Genomic DNA, 19,170 nt, shown 5'->3' with positions numbered 1-19,170 from the left:
CATAGGGAGAAACGATCACCACGATAAAATAAGGGAAATCAGACCTCATATAGGAAGATATAGGTGTTCATTCTTTCCGCGCGCTATACGAGATTGGAATAATAGAGAATAGTGAAGGTGGTTCGATGAACCCTTTGCCATGCACTTAAATGTGATTTGTGGAGTATCCATGTAGATGTAGATGTAGATCTACAGTTCCCTCTGGTACCTTGGAAGTCATTCCCTCATGTCGTAGCGCATGTTCTATCATGCTGTCCCTCCTTGTCATTGTTTTCCACATAGTCCTTTCCGCTACAATTCTGTGAAGAATCTCTTCATTCCTTACCTGACCAGCCCACCTAATTTTCTACATTCTACTGTAGCACCACATCACAAATGCTTTGATTCTCTTCTGTTTCGGTTTTCCCACTGTCCATATTTCACTATCATGCAATGCTGTCCTCCAGGCGTACATTCTCAGAAATTATTTCCTCTAATAAAGACCTAGTTTGTTTGCTACTAGTACACTTCTCATAGCCAGGAATGACTTTTTTACCAGTGCTAGTGTCCTTTTGATGTCCTGCTTGGTCCGCCTGTCACTGGTGATTTTGCTGCCTTCGTATCAGTTTTCCTTACTTCATCTACTTCGTGACCATCAGTCTTAAGTTTCTCACTGTTCTCATCTCTGCTACTTGTGATTACTTTCGTCTTTCTTCGACTTGCTCTCAGTCCGTATTCTGTATTCATTAGACTGTTCATTCCATTCAGCAGATAATGTAATTCTTCTACACTTTCACTCAGGAGAGCAATGTCATCAGAAAATCGTGACATTTCTATCTTTTGAGCTTGATTTTTAATCCCAGCCTTGAACCTTTCTATTATTTCCATCCATGTACAGATTGAACAGTACACCCTTCTCTTACACCCTTTCTAATCCGAGTGCTTTGTTCTTGGTCGTCCACTCTTATTACACCCTCTAGCTCTAGTACATATTATATATTACCCGTCTCTCCCTATAGCTTTCCCCTATTTTTCTCAGAATTTCAAGCTTCTTGCAACATTTTACATTGTCGAACGTTTTCTCCAGGTATACAAATCCTATGAAAGTGTCTTGATTTTTCTTTCGTCTTGCTTCCATTAGCAACCGCAACGTGAGAATTGCCTCTCTGGTGTCTTTACCTGTCCTAAAACTGATCGTCATATAACACATCTTCAATTTTCTTTTCCATTCTACTGTATTTTATTCTCGTCAGCAACTTGGGTGCATGAGCTGTTAAGCTGATTATGGGATAATTCTCACTCTTGCCAGCTCTTGCCGTCTGCGGAACTGTGTGGATGATGTTTTTCCGAAAGTCAGATGCTATGTCGCCTGACTCATAGATTCCACACACCTACGTGAATGGTCGTTTTCTTGCCACTTCATACACACCAACGTGAATAGTCGTTTTGTTGCCACTTCTCCCCAATGATGGACCCTCTAGCTCTTCTAAATCGACTCCTGTTACTTTTTCTATCACATCAGACGAATCTTCCCCCTCAAAGAGGACTTCATTGTACTCTTTTCACCTTTCCACTCTGTCCTCGGCATTTAATAATGCAATTCCTATTGCACTCTTACCCTTTCTTTTAATTTCACCGAAAGTTGTTTTGAATTTCCAATCAGCTGAGTCAGCCCTTCCGAAAACCTTTTCTTTTTCGTTTTTAAAATTCCTTCACATTTTTCATGCAGCCCTTTCGTCTTAGCTTCCCTGCACTTCCTGTTTATTTCATTCCTCAGTCACTTGTACCTCTGTATTCTGAAAATCACTGAACGTTTTTGTACTTCCTTCTTTCATCGATCAGCTGAAGTATTTCTTCTGTTACCCATGATTTCTTCGCAGTTACCTTATTTGCACCTACGTTTTTCTTTCCAGCTTCTGCTGTTGTCCTTTTTAAATATGTCCATTTCTCTTCAACTGTACTGTTGATTCAGCTATTCTATATTTCTGTATCTACAGGGTTAGAGGACGTCAAGCGTGCCTCGTCATCCCTTAGTAGTTCTGTTTCCCACTTCTTTACATATTGAGTCTTCCTGATTATTTTCTTAAACTTCAGCCTACTCTTTATGACTGCTATACTATAATCTGAGTCTGTATCTGCTCCTGGGTACATCTTAAAACTCTCTTTCTTACACCCTTTCTAATATGAGTACTTCACTCTTGGTCTTCCAGGCTTATTGTTCCCTTTTGATTCTTATACATATTGTGTATCACCCGTCTTTTGCTACAGATGACTCCAGTGTCTCTCAGAATTTCGAACATCGTGCAGCAATTCACATTATCTAGCTCATTTCCATGGTTGACTATTCCAATAAGTGTGTCTTGATATTCCTTCATTCTTGCTTCCATTTTCAAGCACAACATCTGAACTGCTTGTCTGATGCCTCTGCATTTCCTATGGCCAAACTGTTCGTCATCTGATGCTCAGTTTTGTTTTCCATTCTTGTCAGCACCCTGACTGCATGAGTTGTTGATTGTGCGATAGCTCTCGCGATTATCTGACCTTGCTACTTCGAATTTTATGGCTGATACTTTTTCGAAAGTCTAATGTTACGTCGCCAGTCTCATAGATTTTACCCACGAATGAGATGTAGAGATTCCACCACAGGCATTTTTGTAGAAAGTGAGAAAACATCACTGCTGACCAGTAAGTTGTTGCATTTCAGTTTAAGTGACTCAGGTCTGTAAATAAAATCTTTAGAATTTCTGATATGATATGGACACTTCCTACAATCTGAATGACTAAAGGCACCAATAACTTACATTATAGGTAGCTGTCTCAACATTACTCACAATAGTCACGGATGCACACCTTCTTTATGGATCTCAGGCAGCCTATGCAGATTATGTGGCTTTGAACTATGTTGTCTAAGTCTCTCAATGGCCTCGTTTGGTGGAGAACTGGAAGTTGACTGTTCCGCCGCTTAGTGGGTCCTTTCAATCTTGTTATATGTTAAGCATGTTAGTGTGAACGTTTTTACTTATTTTCTGTACACCGTGTTCTACTGTATCTAAGAATTTCGAGCTGGCTGGTTTGAAAAAATATAGGATCTGTGTTAAGCTTTGTTTTAACCTCCAAGAAACTGGAGCTGAAACTCACTGCATAGTAAGCCTGGCTTTAAATGAGCAGGATTTGAGCCAAGCTAAAACACTTGAGTGGTCTAGGCGGTATAACATTGACTGGATGGAGTGTGTGGATGATGACCAATACTCAGGTTAACCTTCATCATGCACAGCTCAGGAACGCTCATGAAAGTGCATCAAGTGATTCCCACTGACAGAAACTAAAACTAAACTCCACCCGAACAGCCCATGAAGCCCTAACGGTACCGACCGGCCGCCGTGTCTCCTCAGCCAAAAGGCGTCGCTGGATGTGGATATGGAGGGGCACGTGGTCAGCACAGCGCTCTCCCAGCCGTACGTCAGTTTCCGAGACCAGAGCTGCTACTTCCCAGTCAAGTAGCTCCTCAGTTTGCCTCACAAGGGTTGAGTGCACCCCGCTTTCCAACAGCGCTCTCCAGACTGGATGGTCATCCATCCGAGTGATAGCCCAGCCCGGCAACAGTTAACTTCGGTCACCTGACGGAAACCGGTGTTACCACTGCGACAAGGCTGACAATACATGTTATCTGTGACATCGATATAGTATCATAAAGGACATGCTAGCGTATTCTAGTTGATAAAATCAACATGAGCCGGCTTACAACGATGTTCGTCAACCAATCAGATCACTGAGTTGAGATATGCTTTGGACTGCAAACAACAATTCGAGATGATACCAGTTTCCCGTTCATTGTCTTAAGTGCCGAAGAATCGGTGGTGCAAGGTTATAATTTCGACAAGAAAAAAAAAGAGCAATCATCGCAGCAGGAGACAACATCGTCCATGTGGTCCTAAACAGCGCCAATTCTCCAAGTTCGCAGCAGTGTAAAGCCAATGCTAATGATTTCATTTCTGACATACTTGGAATTATCCATAAAAAATTTCTTCCATATGGCCAGTCACAGGAAAGATATACTACCATGTAATTAAAGGAACGTAATAAAATGTTAGTCCTAATGAAATTGAATTTAACAGGTACGCGTTTTCACTCTACAGAAGAGACTAAAGTCCCAACTAATTTTCAACATGACTCATTGATTGCACCAATGAGAAATTTGCTGGTTGTATGCAAACGCGAGGGGACTACACGACTAACCATTAAAATTGCTACACCAAGAGGAAATTCAGATGATAAACGGGTACTCATTGGACAAATATATTACACTAGAACTGACATGCGATTACATTTTCACGCAGTTTGGGTGCATAGATCCTGAGAAATCATTACCCAGAACAAACACTTCTGGCCGTAATAACGGTCTTGATACGCCTGGGTATTAAGTCAAACAGAACTTGGATGGCATGCACAGGTACAGCTGCCCATGCAGCTTCAACACGATACCACAGTTCATCAAGAGTAGTGACTGACGTATTGTGACGAGCCAGTTGCTCGGCCACCATTGACCAGACGTTTCCAAGTGGTCAGGGATCTGGAGAATGTGCTGGCCAGGGCAGCAGTCGAACATTTTCCGTATCCAGAAAGGCCTGTACAGGACCTCCAACATGCGGTCGTGTATTATCCTGCTGAAATGTAGGGTTTCACAGGGATCGAATGAAGGCTAGAGCTACCGGTCGTAGCACATCTGAAATGTAACGTCCACTGTTCAAAGTGCCGTCAGTGCGAACAAGAGGTGACCGAGACGTGTAACCAATGGCACCCCATACCATCACGCTGGGTGATACGCCAGTAGGGCGATGACGAATACACGCTTCCAATGTGCGTTCACCGCGGTGTCGCCAAACACGGATGCGGCCATCATGATGCTGTAAACAGAACCTGGATTCTTCCGAAAAAATTACTTTTTGCCATTCGTGGACCCAGGTTCGTCGTTGAGTACACCATCACAGGTGCCCCTCTCTGTGATGCAGCGTCAAGGGTAACCGTAGCCATGGTCTCCGAGCTGATAGTCCATGCTGCTGCAAACGTCGTCAAACTGTTCATGCAGATGGTTGTTGTCTTGGAAACGTCCCCATCTGTTGACTCAGGGATTAAGACGTGGCTGCACGATCCGTTACAACCATGCGGATATGATGCCTGTCATCTCGACTGCTAGTGATACGAGGCCGTTGGGATCCAGCACGGCGTTCCGTAATACGCTCCAGACCCCACCGATTCCTTATACTGCTAACAGGCATTGGATCTCGACCAACGCGAGCAGCAATGTCGCGATATGATAAACCGCAATCGCGATAGGCTTCAATCTGACCTTTGTCAAAGTCGGAAACGTGATGGTAGGCATTTTTCCTCCATATACGAGGCATCACAACAACGTGTGACCAGGCAACGCCGGTCAACTGCTATTTGTCTATGAGAAATCGGTTGGAGACTTTCCTCGCGTCAGACCGTTGTAGGTGTCGCCACCGGCGCCAACCTTGTGTGAATGCTCTGAAAAGCTATTCATTTGCATATCACAGCGTCTTCTTCCTGTCGGTTAAATTTCGCGCCTGTAGCACATCATCTTCATGGTGTCGCAATTTTAATGGCCAGTAGTGCAGTTGATAAATTGAACATGAGCCGAATTACAACGATGTTCGTCAAACAATAATATCGTTGAGTTGAGATGTGCTTTGGACTACAAACAACAATTGGAGATGATACCAGATTCCCGTTCATTGTGTTAAGTGCCGAAGAATTCGTTGTGCACGGTTATGATATTGAAAGAAAAAGGAAAGAACATTCATAGCAGTAGAAGACACCATCGTCCATGTGGCTGTAAACAGCGCCAATACTACAAGTTGGCACCAGTGTAAAGTCAGTGCTAATGATTTCATTTCTGACATCCATGGAATTATCCATAAAAAAGATATACTACCATGTAATTAAAGGAACGTAATAAAATGTTAGTCCTAATGAAATTGAATTTATCAGGTACGCGTTTTCACTCTATAGAAGAGATTAAAACACAGTCCCAACTAATTTTGAACATGACTCATTGATTGCCACAATGAAAAAATCGCTGGTTGTTTACAAACCAGAGGGGACTATTTTGAAAGTGGCATTGAAAAATAAAGTGTGAGGTATGATTTCTGATTTTTGCGGCAATATTCTGGCAAATTTTGGGCAGGTCCTCGCGGGCTCATCTCAAGTCGCCACCAGCAATGGAGAGTTTGTCTCTGAGAAGTTCAGCCACGCGTGCTGGCGAAACGTCAGAAATAATGACTAAACAAACGTCGGTAGAAGACCCTGAAACGAAAGCTAAGACACAGTATGCCACGCATCTGGATGGGTCTTAGCAACGACTTTGCACAGAAACAATGCAGAGAGAGCTGCAACCCTGAGGCAACCTCTACTGCGTCCGGAGCATCAATGGCGTTGATTTTGCGCTCGTTCTGCCCGTCCTTCACGAGACAGTCGGAAATTCTTTGACGTAATAGTATCTCTGCCATCTCCACCGAACCGATATCGCGAGCGTAAGATATTACATTTAATGCAAACTAACGGTCAGTAATTAAAAGCTGTTTACCGAAATACATAACTTAACCGCAGAAATAGACTCACCTGATGAAATCCTGTACTGCTGGCTCTTTCAGTTGGGCCTTAACCGGCGATGGCATGGTTACCAGGATAGAGAGAGAGTCCAGGGGTGTCTTGCTAGCCATGCCTATAATGTCTATCTCCCTTATCAGTTTATATGAAGAAGACAGGTCGATCTCGGTTAGATTCTGGTGATTTATCTGTGAAGATAATACATGAATACTTCAAAAATCAAATTTATTTATAACAGAAACTTGTAATTAAACTATTGACTTTTCGTGCTCCACACAAATCTATACTACTGGCCATTAAAATTGCTACACCAAGAACAAATGCAGATGATAAGTAGGTATTCATTGGACAAATATATTATACTAGAACTGACATGTGATTACATTTTCATGCAATTAGTATGCATAGATCCTGAGAAATCAGTACCCACAACAACCACCTCTGGCCGTAATAACGGCCTTGATACGCTTGAGCATTGAGTCAGACAGAGCTTGTGTGGCATGTAGAGATACAGCTGTCCATGCAGCTTCAACATGATAGCACAGTTCATCAAGAATAGTGACTGGAGTATTGTGACGAGCCAGTTTCTCGGCCATCATTGACCAGACGTTTTCAGTTGGTGAGAGATCTGGAACATGTGCTGACCAGGATAGCAGTCGAACATTTTCTGTATGCAGAAAGGCCCGTACAGGACCTGCAACATGCGATCGTGCATTATCCTGCTGAAATGTAGGGTTTCGCTGGGATCGAATGAAGGGTAGAGACACGGGTCGTAGCACATCTGAAATGTAACGTCCACTGTTCAAAGTGCCGTCAGTGCGAACAAGAGGTGACCGAGACGTGTAACCAATGGCACCCCATACCATCAAGCTTGGTGATACGCCAGTAGGGCGATGACGAATACATGCTTCCAATGTGCGTTCACCGCGATGTCGGCAAACACGGATGAGACCATCAGGATGCTGTAAATACAACCTGGATTCATCCGAAAAATGACGTTTTGCCATTCGTGTACCCAGGTTCTTCGTTGAGTACACCATCGCAGGCGCTCCTGTCTGTGATGCAGCGTCAAGGGTAACCGTAGCCATGGTCTCCGAGCTGATAGTCCATGCTGCTGCAAACGTCGTCGAACTGTTCGTACAGATGGTTGTTGTCTTGCAAACGTCTCCATCTGTTGACTCAGGGATCGAGACGTGGCTGCACGATCCGTTATGGCCATGCGGATAAGATGGCTGTGATCTCGACTGCTAGTGATACGAGGCCGTTGAGATCCAGCACGGCGTTCCGTATTACCCTCCTGAACCCACCGATTCCATATTCTCCTAACAGTCATTGGATCTCTACCAACGCGAGCAGAAATGTCGCGATACGATAAACTGCAATCGCGATAGGCTACAATCCGACCATTATCAAAGTCGGAAACGTGACGGTACGCATTTCTTCTCCTTACACGAGGCATCACAACAACGTTTCACCAGGCAATGCCGGTCGACTGCTGTTTGTGTATGAGAATTCGGTTGGAAACTTTCCTCATGTCAGCACGTTGTAGGTATCGGCATCAGCGCCAACCTTGTGTGAATTCTTTGAAAAGCTAATCATTTGCATATCACATCATCTTCTTTCTGTCGGTTAAATTTCGCGTCTGTTGCACGTCATCTTCGTGGTGTAGCAATTTTAATTGCCAGTAATGTACCTTATTCTTCACTAAGAAGTTATCGTCTCTCTTCTGGTGGTTGCATATGACGCTAGTAGTGCATTAGAAACGTTCTAAATGCCCTGATAGGTGTTTGCTTTAAAACAACTGAGGCTATCTATCATTTTGTTGCTGAAGCTCTTTTCATGCCCGCGTTTTCTACCTGACATCTAATAAGGAAATGTGGTTTTACCCCGAGAAAACACAATTTTTCTCACTCATACACGTTACAGAGAAATTTCTCCATATTCAGTATGTTCATTTATTCTCTGTTACATAATATATAAAGAATTTATGCGTTGTGATACACCTGAGTTATTAAGTTTTCAGTCGCCTGATTAATAAAAATACTGGCAGAAATATTAACGGGAAGCATACATATCTTAGTATTACAGAATGGTGTTCGTGTGACTGTTTGATATTTACAGCATGGCTGTAGTGATTGCCTTCCAGTACGTCATCTGCAATTAATAAGCCTTTATAAATCTTCAGTTACGTTATGTGCCAAATTTTAGATCCAATATCTACTGATGTTTTCTTCTGTTTCGTTTCTCTGTTTCCTTTTTTATAACATTACTATTATTATATTATGATGTGTTGTCAACGCAGATTCGCTCTTTCACCGTTCGTCGAGCGTTTTTAGGTTACAGAACTATTGCTCGAAAATTGTGTATAAGCAGGCCTATATGCGGATTGTGACCAGGCGTTGTGAAATCGTGAGTGGGGAGAGGGGCGACTAAGTATTTTTCAGCCATTCCATTCTAGGTGTTCTGGGCGGCAATTTTGGATATACAGCACTATTCGTTGAAAACCTGTTCTCAGCTCTAAAACACGTGTAACACAAACACACACACTCAGACAAAGCCACAAACAAACCTATTAACAAGCAAATAAACATACACCCAAAGCCCAATGTTACTACTGAATTCAAAACCTCCGCCCAGAACAGCCAGAACCAGTTGTCGGAACGAGTGAACATCACACAAACAGTGGAAGAGCGTTTGTTAGGAGGAAAGAAAGAAGACTGGGTGTAACGTCTCGTCGAGGTCATTGGGGATGAAGCACAAACTCGGATTGTGTTAAGGATGGGGAAGGAAATCGGCCGCGCCATTTCAAAGGAACCATTTCGACATTTGTCTGGAGAGATTCCGGGAAATCACGGGAAATCTCAATCTGGATGGCTGCACGCGAATTTGTACTGTCGTCCTCCAGGAAGTAAGTCCACGAAGAGGCCACATCTACAAAAGTAATGGCACACACACAGACATACGTAGTCTGCCCCATCCCCACTCACCATTTCACAAGGCCTAATCGCAAATCAGCACATTCTTGTAAACGTTTTCCGAAAAATAGCATTGCAACTTAGAAACGCTAATCAGATAGTAAAATAGCAAATCTGTGTTGACAACACAACATAATTTAAGAGCAGTCATATCACACAAAAGGAAATAGAGAAACGAAAAATCATTAGAAAAGAAAATTATATCGGTATTTCAAATTGGGCCTAAAATTTGCTAGTTACGTAGCAAAATATCCATAAACACTTATTAATAGCAGATGATATACTGGAAGGCAATAATTACAGCTGTGTTGCAAGTGTCAAATAGGCACATGAACACTGTAATGCAACACGGAGGTGTACATTTACTTTTCCTGCTAATATTGGCGTCAGAACTTTTATTAATGTAAATACTGTAATTTCAAAAACTGGTATGTACTGCAATGCGTAAATTCTTTATATGTTATTTAACAGAGAATAAATGAATCCACTGGAGATGGAGAAATTTGTCCGAAACATGTGTGGGTACTAAAACAAGAAAAATTGTGTTTTCTCAAGGCAGAACCGTAATTCATTGAGGGTATCTATCTTTGAAATGTTTGCTGTGAGCAGACATTCGAAGTGAATGCATGTGACAGCTGACACAAAACAGCTTTATTTGAGAAACCAATACCTTCTCGAACGCCTCAAACTTGGAAGAGCAAGCTGTACATTTTAATTGTGCCGCTTTTTGGAATATTTTGCAGTTAAAACTCATTTTCAGCACCTTGAAGTTTCAATGCAGAATGTACAAACTGTCTACAACGACTGCTGTATGGCCACGTGACACGGCATAAGAACAGTGCCCCTAAAGGTATTCTAACAGACAGTTGTCGGAGACGATTGCCAAGTATTACTGTTGTCAGTGGATACAGTTCTATGTCATCCATTTTCCGAGCGAACGTTGCGAAAGGATCCGCTTGCAATGGATATTAGGTACCCAGAAAAAGGCCATTGCTCTCAGCAAACAACCAAATTTCATGTCTTCAGTGGACTAAACAACACAGAAAACGGACAATAGCTCAGTGGGGGCATACATCGTGGTCCGAGGATTCACTATTTTCAGATGATGCAATGTGTCAAGTGTAGCGAGGGACCCATATGCATTTAAACCGCATGTGTGGAGTATACAGGTTATTCTGTTATGCTCTGAGAGTATTTTTCGTACCATTTCTTGGAACTACTCATTATGGTTACCGGGAGACTGAACCAGAGGTTTATTTCAAAATTCTGGGTGAACAAGTGCTGCCATTTCTACGATACAGTGAAGTGATAAAAGAATGGGTTAGCGGTAGGCACGAATAAAGATGGTGGCAGTATTGCGTGCAGAAGCTATGAAGCGGTATGCATTGCTGGACCTGATACTAAAATGTAAACTTTCACGGCCGGAAATATCTTGTCCATTATAATTATCCGGGCTGTTATGCCGTGGTCGGCTGATGAATGCTGTGGTGATTCCCAACGTTTCGTCTCCGACTGCGGGAGACATCTTCAGGGGGGTCCGTAGCTCGATGGAAGGTCCAACACACCCACTGGCTCGCTACTGACTGCCGCTAAATTCCGTGTCCGCGCGCCCCCGCGCCGCGGCGTGACGTCACGTGTTTTGAAAACGTCAGTGCAATTGGCCGCTGTCCGTCGTCGTCGATCGCCGTTGCCATCACCCAGTAGTGGACGAGTGGTACACATCTTCTTTAACACCGGCATCCATATACCGTTTAAATTGACGCCCTCCTCCTTTCTGTTGAAATTATTTGGGTGTTTAGCGATTTCGATCGCCTCCCTGTAGAGCCTTTCGTAATATCCGCTCGTGGCCGCTAGTACTTGCGTCTCCTCGAAACGAATATTGTGGTTCCCTGGCTGGAAAGCATGCTCCGCAACAGCTGATCGTTCCGTTTCTCCTCTTCTACAATTTCCCTTGTGCTCTTCCAAACGTTTAGAAACAGTTCTTTTAGTGGTACCCAACTAAACATCACCACAGCTGCATGTGATCCTATACACTCCAGATTTTTCGAATGGTTTGCGAGCGTCCTTGGCAGGCCTAAGGTATTCCTGTATCTTCCTGGTGGGCTTGTAAATTACGGTAATATTCCGCTTCGTCAAGATCCGCCCTATTCTTTCCGTTACATTTTTAATAAACGGCAGGAAAACTTTAGATTTTGCAGTAGCCTGTACGTCAGTATGATTTCTGCGTGGCTGCCTCAACGCACGTTTTATTTCGGCGGACTTGTGAAACATAATTGAGAAGTTTAGTGCGTCCACAAAACCCTGAATCGGCATCACTTTCGAAATTACGGAGTTTGGCTCAGTACTTCTGCAGGGGAATTCCAACGTCTTGTTGAGACCATGACAGGTCAAGTTGCTGCAGTACCTGGGATAAACGAGATCCGACACGATGGTAGGAGGTATCCCATGATTTTTACCACCTCAGTCTATGCTCAAGAGTTGGACTGTGTCTAGAATGGCTGGGCGCGCACCTTCTAGGTTTGACGAAAACTCAGGCTTTCTATTGCACATCTACTGCCCCACTAAATCAGCGGATCTTAATGCCATAGAAGAGGTCTCTTTCCATCTGGAAAAGAGGGTAGAAAGCAGCAATCAGTACCCTCGCAATCAGGGTAGCTGCACGAGATATAATAGCAGTGAATGGCTCTATCTGGATGTGGCATACTTGAAGCAATTTTTTTCACTCTCTTCATAGCGAAAATGAAACTACACTCCTGGAAATGGAAAAAAGAACACATTGACACCGGTGTGTCAGACCCACCATACTTGCTCCGGACACTGCGAGAGGGCTGTACAAGCAATGATCACACGCACGGCACAGCGGACACACCAGGAACCGCGGTGTTGGCCGTCGAATGGCGCTAGCTGCGCAGCATTTGTGCACCGCCGCCGTCAGTGTCAGCTAGTTTGCCGTGGCATACGGAGCTCCATCGCAGTCTTTAACACTGGTAGCATGCCGCGACAGCGTGGACGTGAACCGTATGTGCAGTTGACGGACTTTGAGCGAGGGCGTATAGTGGGCATGCGGGAGGCCGGGTGGACGTACCGCCGAATTGCTCAACACGTGGGGCGTGAGGTCTCCACAGTACATCGATGTTGTCGCCAGTGGTCGGCGGAAGGTGCACGTGCCCGTCGACCTGGGACCGGACCGCAGCGACGCACGGATGCACGCCAAGAGCGTAGGATCCTACGCAGTGCCGTAGGGGCCGCACCGCCACTTCCCAGCAAATTAGGGACACTGTTGCTCCTGGGGTATCGGCGAGGACCATTCGCAACCGTCTCCATGAAGCTGGGCTACGGTCCCGCACACCGTTAGGCCGTCTTCCGCTCACGCCCCAACATCGTGCAGCCCGCCTCCAGTGGTGTCGCGACAGGCGTGAATGGAGGGACGAATGGAGACGTGTCGTCTTCAGCGATGAGAGTCGCTTCTGCCTTGGTGCCAATGATGGTCGTATGCGTGTTTGGCGCCGTGCAGGTGAGCGCCACAATCAGGACTGCATACGACCGAGGCACACAGGGCCAACACCCGGCATCATGGTGTGGGGAGCGATCTCCTACACTGGCCATACACCACTGGTGATCGTCGAGGGGACACTGAATAGTGCACGGTACATCCAAACCGTCATCGAACCCATCGTTCTACCATTCCTAGACCGGCAAGGGAACTTGCTGTTCCAACAGGACAATGCACGTCCGCATGTATCCCGTGCCACCCAACGTGCTCTAGAAGGTGTAAGTCAACTACCCTGGCCAGCAAGATCTCCGGATCTGTCCCCCATTGAGCATGTTTGGGACTGGATGAAGCGTCATCTCACGCGGTCTGCACGTCCAGCACGAACGCTGGTCCAACTGAGGCGCCAGGTGGAAATGGCATGGCAAGCCGTTCCACAGGACTACATCCAGCATCTCTACGATCGTCTCCATGGGAGAATAGCAGCCTGCATTGCTGCGAAAGGTGGATATACACTGTACTAGTGCCGACATTGTGCACGCTCTGTTGCCTGTGTCTATGTGCCTGTGGTTCTGTCAGTGTGATCATGTGATGTATCTGACCCCAGGAATGCGTCAATAAAGTTTCCCCTTCCTGGGACAATGAATTCACGGTGTTCTTATTTCAATTTCCAGGAGTGTATTTTTATAGCTAGAGACGGTGTTACACGCTATTATCAGAATGTCTCTCTTTTTCTCAGAAGTGCTTATAAATGCTAATGTGATACCTAGTGGCCTAGTGGTGATGTAGTACATCGAAACTGCTGACACAATACAGACATTTACTCAGTAGATATCAATAAGTGTTCCACCGTGACTTCTACAAAATATGTTTCAGGGTTTGAACACTCTCCTTTGCAGACTTAACCGTGTCACAATGCAATAGTTGTTTCGCGAGCGTCTATTTTCAGTTTATTTATTGACCAGTTTGGACCACTACACGTCAAATGTAACTAAAAGACAGCTATATCTCTGTGTTGTCAGGATTGATTCCATTGGGAAGCAGATGTGCCCAGCGACTGTGTTTACATCAACCAGTAAACGGCAGAGCAGTCAGTGGCAAATAATGTTTACTGCATACCCATATTTCGGTCACTCTGCGGCCTCCTTCAGTGCTAAAAGACGTACAGAACCAGTTACAATAAGGTGACGTGGATGCCTTATCAAATGCGCAGTTGTACCAGCTTTAATGTGAGTTAATCATAAAATACATACCGCTAAATGTACGTTAAGACGTTTCAAGGAAATTCGTGTGAATTGTCCAAACTAGATTACTCATGTCAGACGATGAGTTCTCAATGGGGCCGTTGTCTACAGATACAACACACTGGCTTCAGTGTACGTCATACCAGTCTGCAGCGCCCTCATAAAAATGTGATCCGTTGACGACATGGATTAACTTTATTTTACAAGTCGTGCATTTCTCTAGTTTATAATTTTTAGAGCTTACGTATACAAAACACACACGGTGGTTGTAACTAACAACGGTGACCAGTATTTTACAATTATACATGTTGGTAGTTGTGTGAACTAACCAGAAGCATCCGTTACTGTTGTACATTTTACGACTAAGCACAGTGCAAGAAACACAAGAAATCTTGTTCAAAATACCCAAGTCAACAAAATTTTTATTAAAACCGTTTGAGGACAAAATTGGTACACTATGCTCCATTTCAATAAAGTGTGCAATGAAGCTAGAGAGAGATCTATTTTCGCTGCCCACTATCTTGAAAGTGGGCGTAGTGCACCAGTCTTGTTCTCAAACACGGGGATGGTCCATTAATGCGCGAAGGGAAGGCGTATGGACCTCTTGGAGGAATTGGAAATCTTTTGTCAACAGCCATCTTCACGCAGAACACTGCTTAATGAGCAGGCCACGAGGAACTCCCAGTTACGGGATTCGCCCACATCGGTCGGGTCCTAACCGACGCACTGAAATTATAATAACAATCTAGATATGATTATACTCCTTCAGGTCACTTATGAGTACAAAGCTTCTGGAGACAAACACGATGCATTGTCGACATTATTGCATGATGTAGTTGAAAGTTTACTAGTTGTAACACGAAGATGTGTAAATTACAATGTATTTTATATGTAATTTACGAGGTAATATTTAAGCGAAAAGATTTCTGGTCCTTTTGACAAATCGCTGCTGGTACGACAACTTACAACACCCATCTTGACTGTTCCAGTTCCTTCGGCTGTGCTTAGTATGTCACACAATTTTAATAAGTATTGTAACTTAGGTATTTTGAAGAAGATGTTTTGTATTTTTTAAAGCTATGTTCAGTTGTAAAGTGAGCAGCAATAACGGATGCCACTAATTCACACAACTACCACCATGGATAACCGTGAAACATTAGCCACTCTTGTTACGCGTAGTTACAACCACCAGTTTTGTTTTGCGTATTTACATTTTAAAAAAGAAAAACTAATCAAAAATATACTAATAGTAAAATAAAGTTAATCCATGTTGTCAGCGCATCGCACGTTTAGTTAAGGCACCGTAGATTGGCACAACGTACACTGAAAACAGTTGTGTTCTAATCGTAAGCAGTGGCCTCTTTGGAAACTCAACCTACGACGTGAATAGTCCTGTTGAGTCCATGTGCATGTATGGGGTTTGAATGGTTACATTTATTGGTATGTATTTGATGATTGACTAACATGTAAAACTGTAAATTTAATAAGGATACGTATTACCTTATTGTAACTGGTTCATTATGCCTTTTACCACTGAAGAAGGCCACACAGTGACTCAAATCTAGATACACTATAAACACTATTTGCAACTGGTTGCTGAACCCTTTACTTCTTGACATTTCTGTGTGCTTATGTCAAGCTGTGTCTACAAATCTGTTTATGGCCCAGAGTAGAAAGGGAGAAGGGTGGAAGGGCTGAGAACGCTGTTAGAATTCCTTGAAGGGCTCCACTGCTAGGCGTCCCTCCTGAGATAGCCCATCAGTTGCCATCAACGAGGAAGTTTCAGTCAAGTATACTTGTGAGTGATTGTTTCCATAAACATTGTTCATGTGGTCAGAAATTTTACCGTTGCAGACAAACCGGAGCAATTACCTAAAAATAAACTTTTGGAAAAGAAAACACTGATGTGAGGCTGTTTTGTGGCTGTGACCCACAAAACAAGAAACAACTGAACGGAGCGAAGCGGTGCAGCGAATAAGGGCCAGAACTTACATTACAGATGAAGTCTGTCAAATCCCCGTTGTAAAGTTGCAAGTATAGTTTACTCTTGGAGTATCGATATCCGTATATTACATGCAGCGGCCTAGCGCAGTAGCATCGTCACCAGGGGAATCGCCAGAGATTGAAAAGCTCGGTTTTCCCCAGGATTTGCGCATGGTGCGGAAGTGAGTGTATTGGGGAGTCGCAGTTGGAAGCCAGACATACAGGGCTATTACAAATGATTGAAGCGATTTCATAAATTCACTGTAGCTCCATTCATTGACATATGGTCACGACACACTACACATACGTAGAAAAACTCATAAAGTTTTGTTCGGCTGAAGCCGCACTTCAGGTTTCTGCCGCCAGAGCGCTCGAGAGCGCAGTGAAACAAAATGGCGACAGGAGCCGAGAAAGCGTATGTAGTGCTTGAAATGCACTCACATCAGTCAGTCATAACAGTGCAACGACACTTCAGGACGAAGTTCAACAAAGATCCACCAACTACTAACTCCATTCGGCGATGGTATGCGCAGTTTAAAGCTTCTGGATGCCTCTGTAAGGGGAAATCAACAGGTCGGCCTGCAGTGAGCGAAGAAACGGTTGAACGCGTGCGGGCAAGTTTTACGCATAGTGATGTAAAAGATTCAGTGTTTAAACCTCCTCTACCAAGAAACGTGCCAGAACTGCGAGCTCGCATCAACAATGCTTTCGAACTCATTGATGGGGACATGCTGCACCGAGTGTGGGAGGAACTTGATTATCGGCTTGATGTCTGCCGAATCACTAAAGGGGCACATATCGAACATTTGTGAATGCCTAAAAAAACTTTTTGAGTTTTTGTATGTGTGTGCAAAGCATTGTGAAAATATCTTAAATAATAAAGTTATTGTAGAGCTGTGAAATCGCTTCAATCATTTGTAATAACCCTGTATATGCAGGATACGTGCCCACGTACCGTAAGAAGTTCAGTAAAACGATGAATGTTGCAGTTTTCGTGCACGGGATTGAGAACTTACCGATATTAGAAACGAGTCGTTAGCAAAGATCGGATGAAGCTATTATTACATCAGAAAATTAATGTCGAGGTAAAATAAGAGTGAACGTTAGTACGTGAAGGTAGAAACGTTAGGAACGTGTACCGTGTCTTATACTGGACACAAAAAAACTTCCAGTTCGATGAAGTCAGTGTCTCCTTTCAAATCCTTTTCATATCTATTAGAACTGAATGTGAAGATTTTTAATGACAACTTTGGTGATTATGATAGGGCATTTACCAGTAGGCACACGGTACCATTTTTAGTCTTCAGGTGCATGTTTCTTGGGAGTAAGGTGCCCACTCTAAGGTGTGCTGCATAAACGTTAGTCCGATCACAGCTGTTACGTCAGTACAGCTGGTTTTACAGAGGACCGTGATATATACTAATAAGCCAGAAGACATTTTACACCGTTTGAACACCCGAATTTGGGTTCTATTTCATTTTTCCAAATCGCTTAAGATAAATGCTGCGAGGGTTCGTTTGCAAAGGACATGGACGATGTCTTCTCCCATTCTTTCCCATCAGAGCTCCTGCTCCATCTCTAATGGCCACACTGTGGAAGGGTCGTTAACTTATAACCTTGCTTCACTTTTTAAGAACCAATTGGGCCGGTGCACTTCCAAGGCCGAAGAAATTAAAATGATAACTATGGTGAAAAACTTTAGGCTTGATTTTTTACCACCATTAATGGATAGTTCACGAAGCTGTTTTTCACCGAGGTTCTGCATTTAACCCGGTTTTCTGCCTTCAAATGTTAAAACGTTTGAGTGAGACATTGCTGAAAAAAAAAATGCTATGTGACTATCAAATGGTTGGCTCCTTCATCACGATAACGTTCCTTCATTGTTGTGACTTCTACCAGCTACAACCTGTCTGTAGTTATTGTAATTCCTTGACTGATCTTTATTCTTCTTACCAACCAAACTTTGTCCATAACTCATTCGGGTTGCATTACTGTGACCATTGTTACACCTACGATCTTGCCTCCCCTACAGCTGATTTGATTGTCCTAATTAGGATCTTGCTTGTATAAAAAGTTTCAATGGTGCTTTTCTTAAATTCATGTCGTTAGTATTTTCGCTAAACAGGATACATCAGATAATATTTAAGGCAGTGAGGATGCGCGCATCGAGGTAATACTGGATGCTGGCAGGCACCTTGATCAGACGTCTATCTGTACTCATCATTGATTGATACCATTCGATGCACATCTCTTGCTGCCTGTACTGTTGTCTGATGATAGTCTACTGACCTAATGCGCTGAAAACAGTAACACGAAATAAGCACGACTGGAAGTGTTATTACAGTCAATAATTATTCGCTGTATTTCTACAGACATTTTGTCTAAAATTATTAATTACGATAATCCTCCTTCTAGCAGCTTCCATTTGTCCATTATTGTTAATAAGTCTATTATGATCACCACTTTTATGTGATCTTCTATCATTGCCTAAAACAGCAGAGTTACTTGTTCTGATAGCTCGACCATTGGTCTAGTAGAAGCATTGCGACAACCAGAGTAACATTCGGCATGTTACTGTTTTGGATTCTGTCATGTAAAGTGAGGTTGAGTGCCCGCCAGTTTTGGCCGAGAACAAAGCGACTACAATTTTCAATGGAAAGACTGTTGTTTTATAGAGTTAGTAGATATGTTGTGGGAGATGTAATTATGGAATACGAGGATTGGGAAGACCTGTGACTCACTGGACGAAGATATTTATCCGAAACTCCCATGCTACCCAACATAGAGCATAATAAGAGACACATCTGAACTTGTCAAACGCTCTTCGCTGGGAGACGCAGTGGTCAAGAATTTCTCCCACAGGCACCTAGTC

General features: G+C 43.5%; 1 protein-coding gene across 1 annotated transcript in view; it reads right to left on the bottom strand.

The window, feature by feature from the left end:
• Window positions 1–19,170, bottom strand: part of LOC126161278 (UDP-glucosyltransferase 2-like) — a 52,484-nt gene that overhangs the window by 29,924 nt on the left and 3,390 nt on the right. The window contains exon 2 of the mRNA XM_049917017.1: window positions 6,619–6,794. Coding sequence (XP_049772974.1) covers window positions 6,619–6,794 — 176 coding nt within the window. The remainder of the gene's footprint in view (window positions 1–6,618; window positions 6,795–19,170) is intronic.

This window comes from Schistocerca cancellata, chromosome 2 (genome assembly GCF_023864275.1).
Source record: "Schistocerca cancellata isolate TAMUIC-IGC-003103 chromosome 2, iqSchCanc2.1, whole genome shotgun sequence".
Taxonomy (NCBI): Eukaryota; Metazoa; Arthropoda; class Insecta; order Orthoptera; family Acrididae; genus Schistocerca; species Schistocerca cancellata.
Note: the sequence above shows the minus strand (reverse complement) of the source record. Positions and strands in the feature narration are given on the sequence as shown.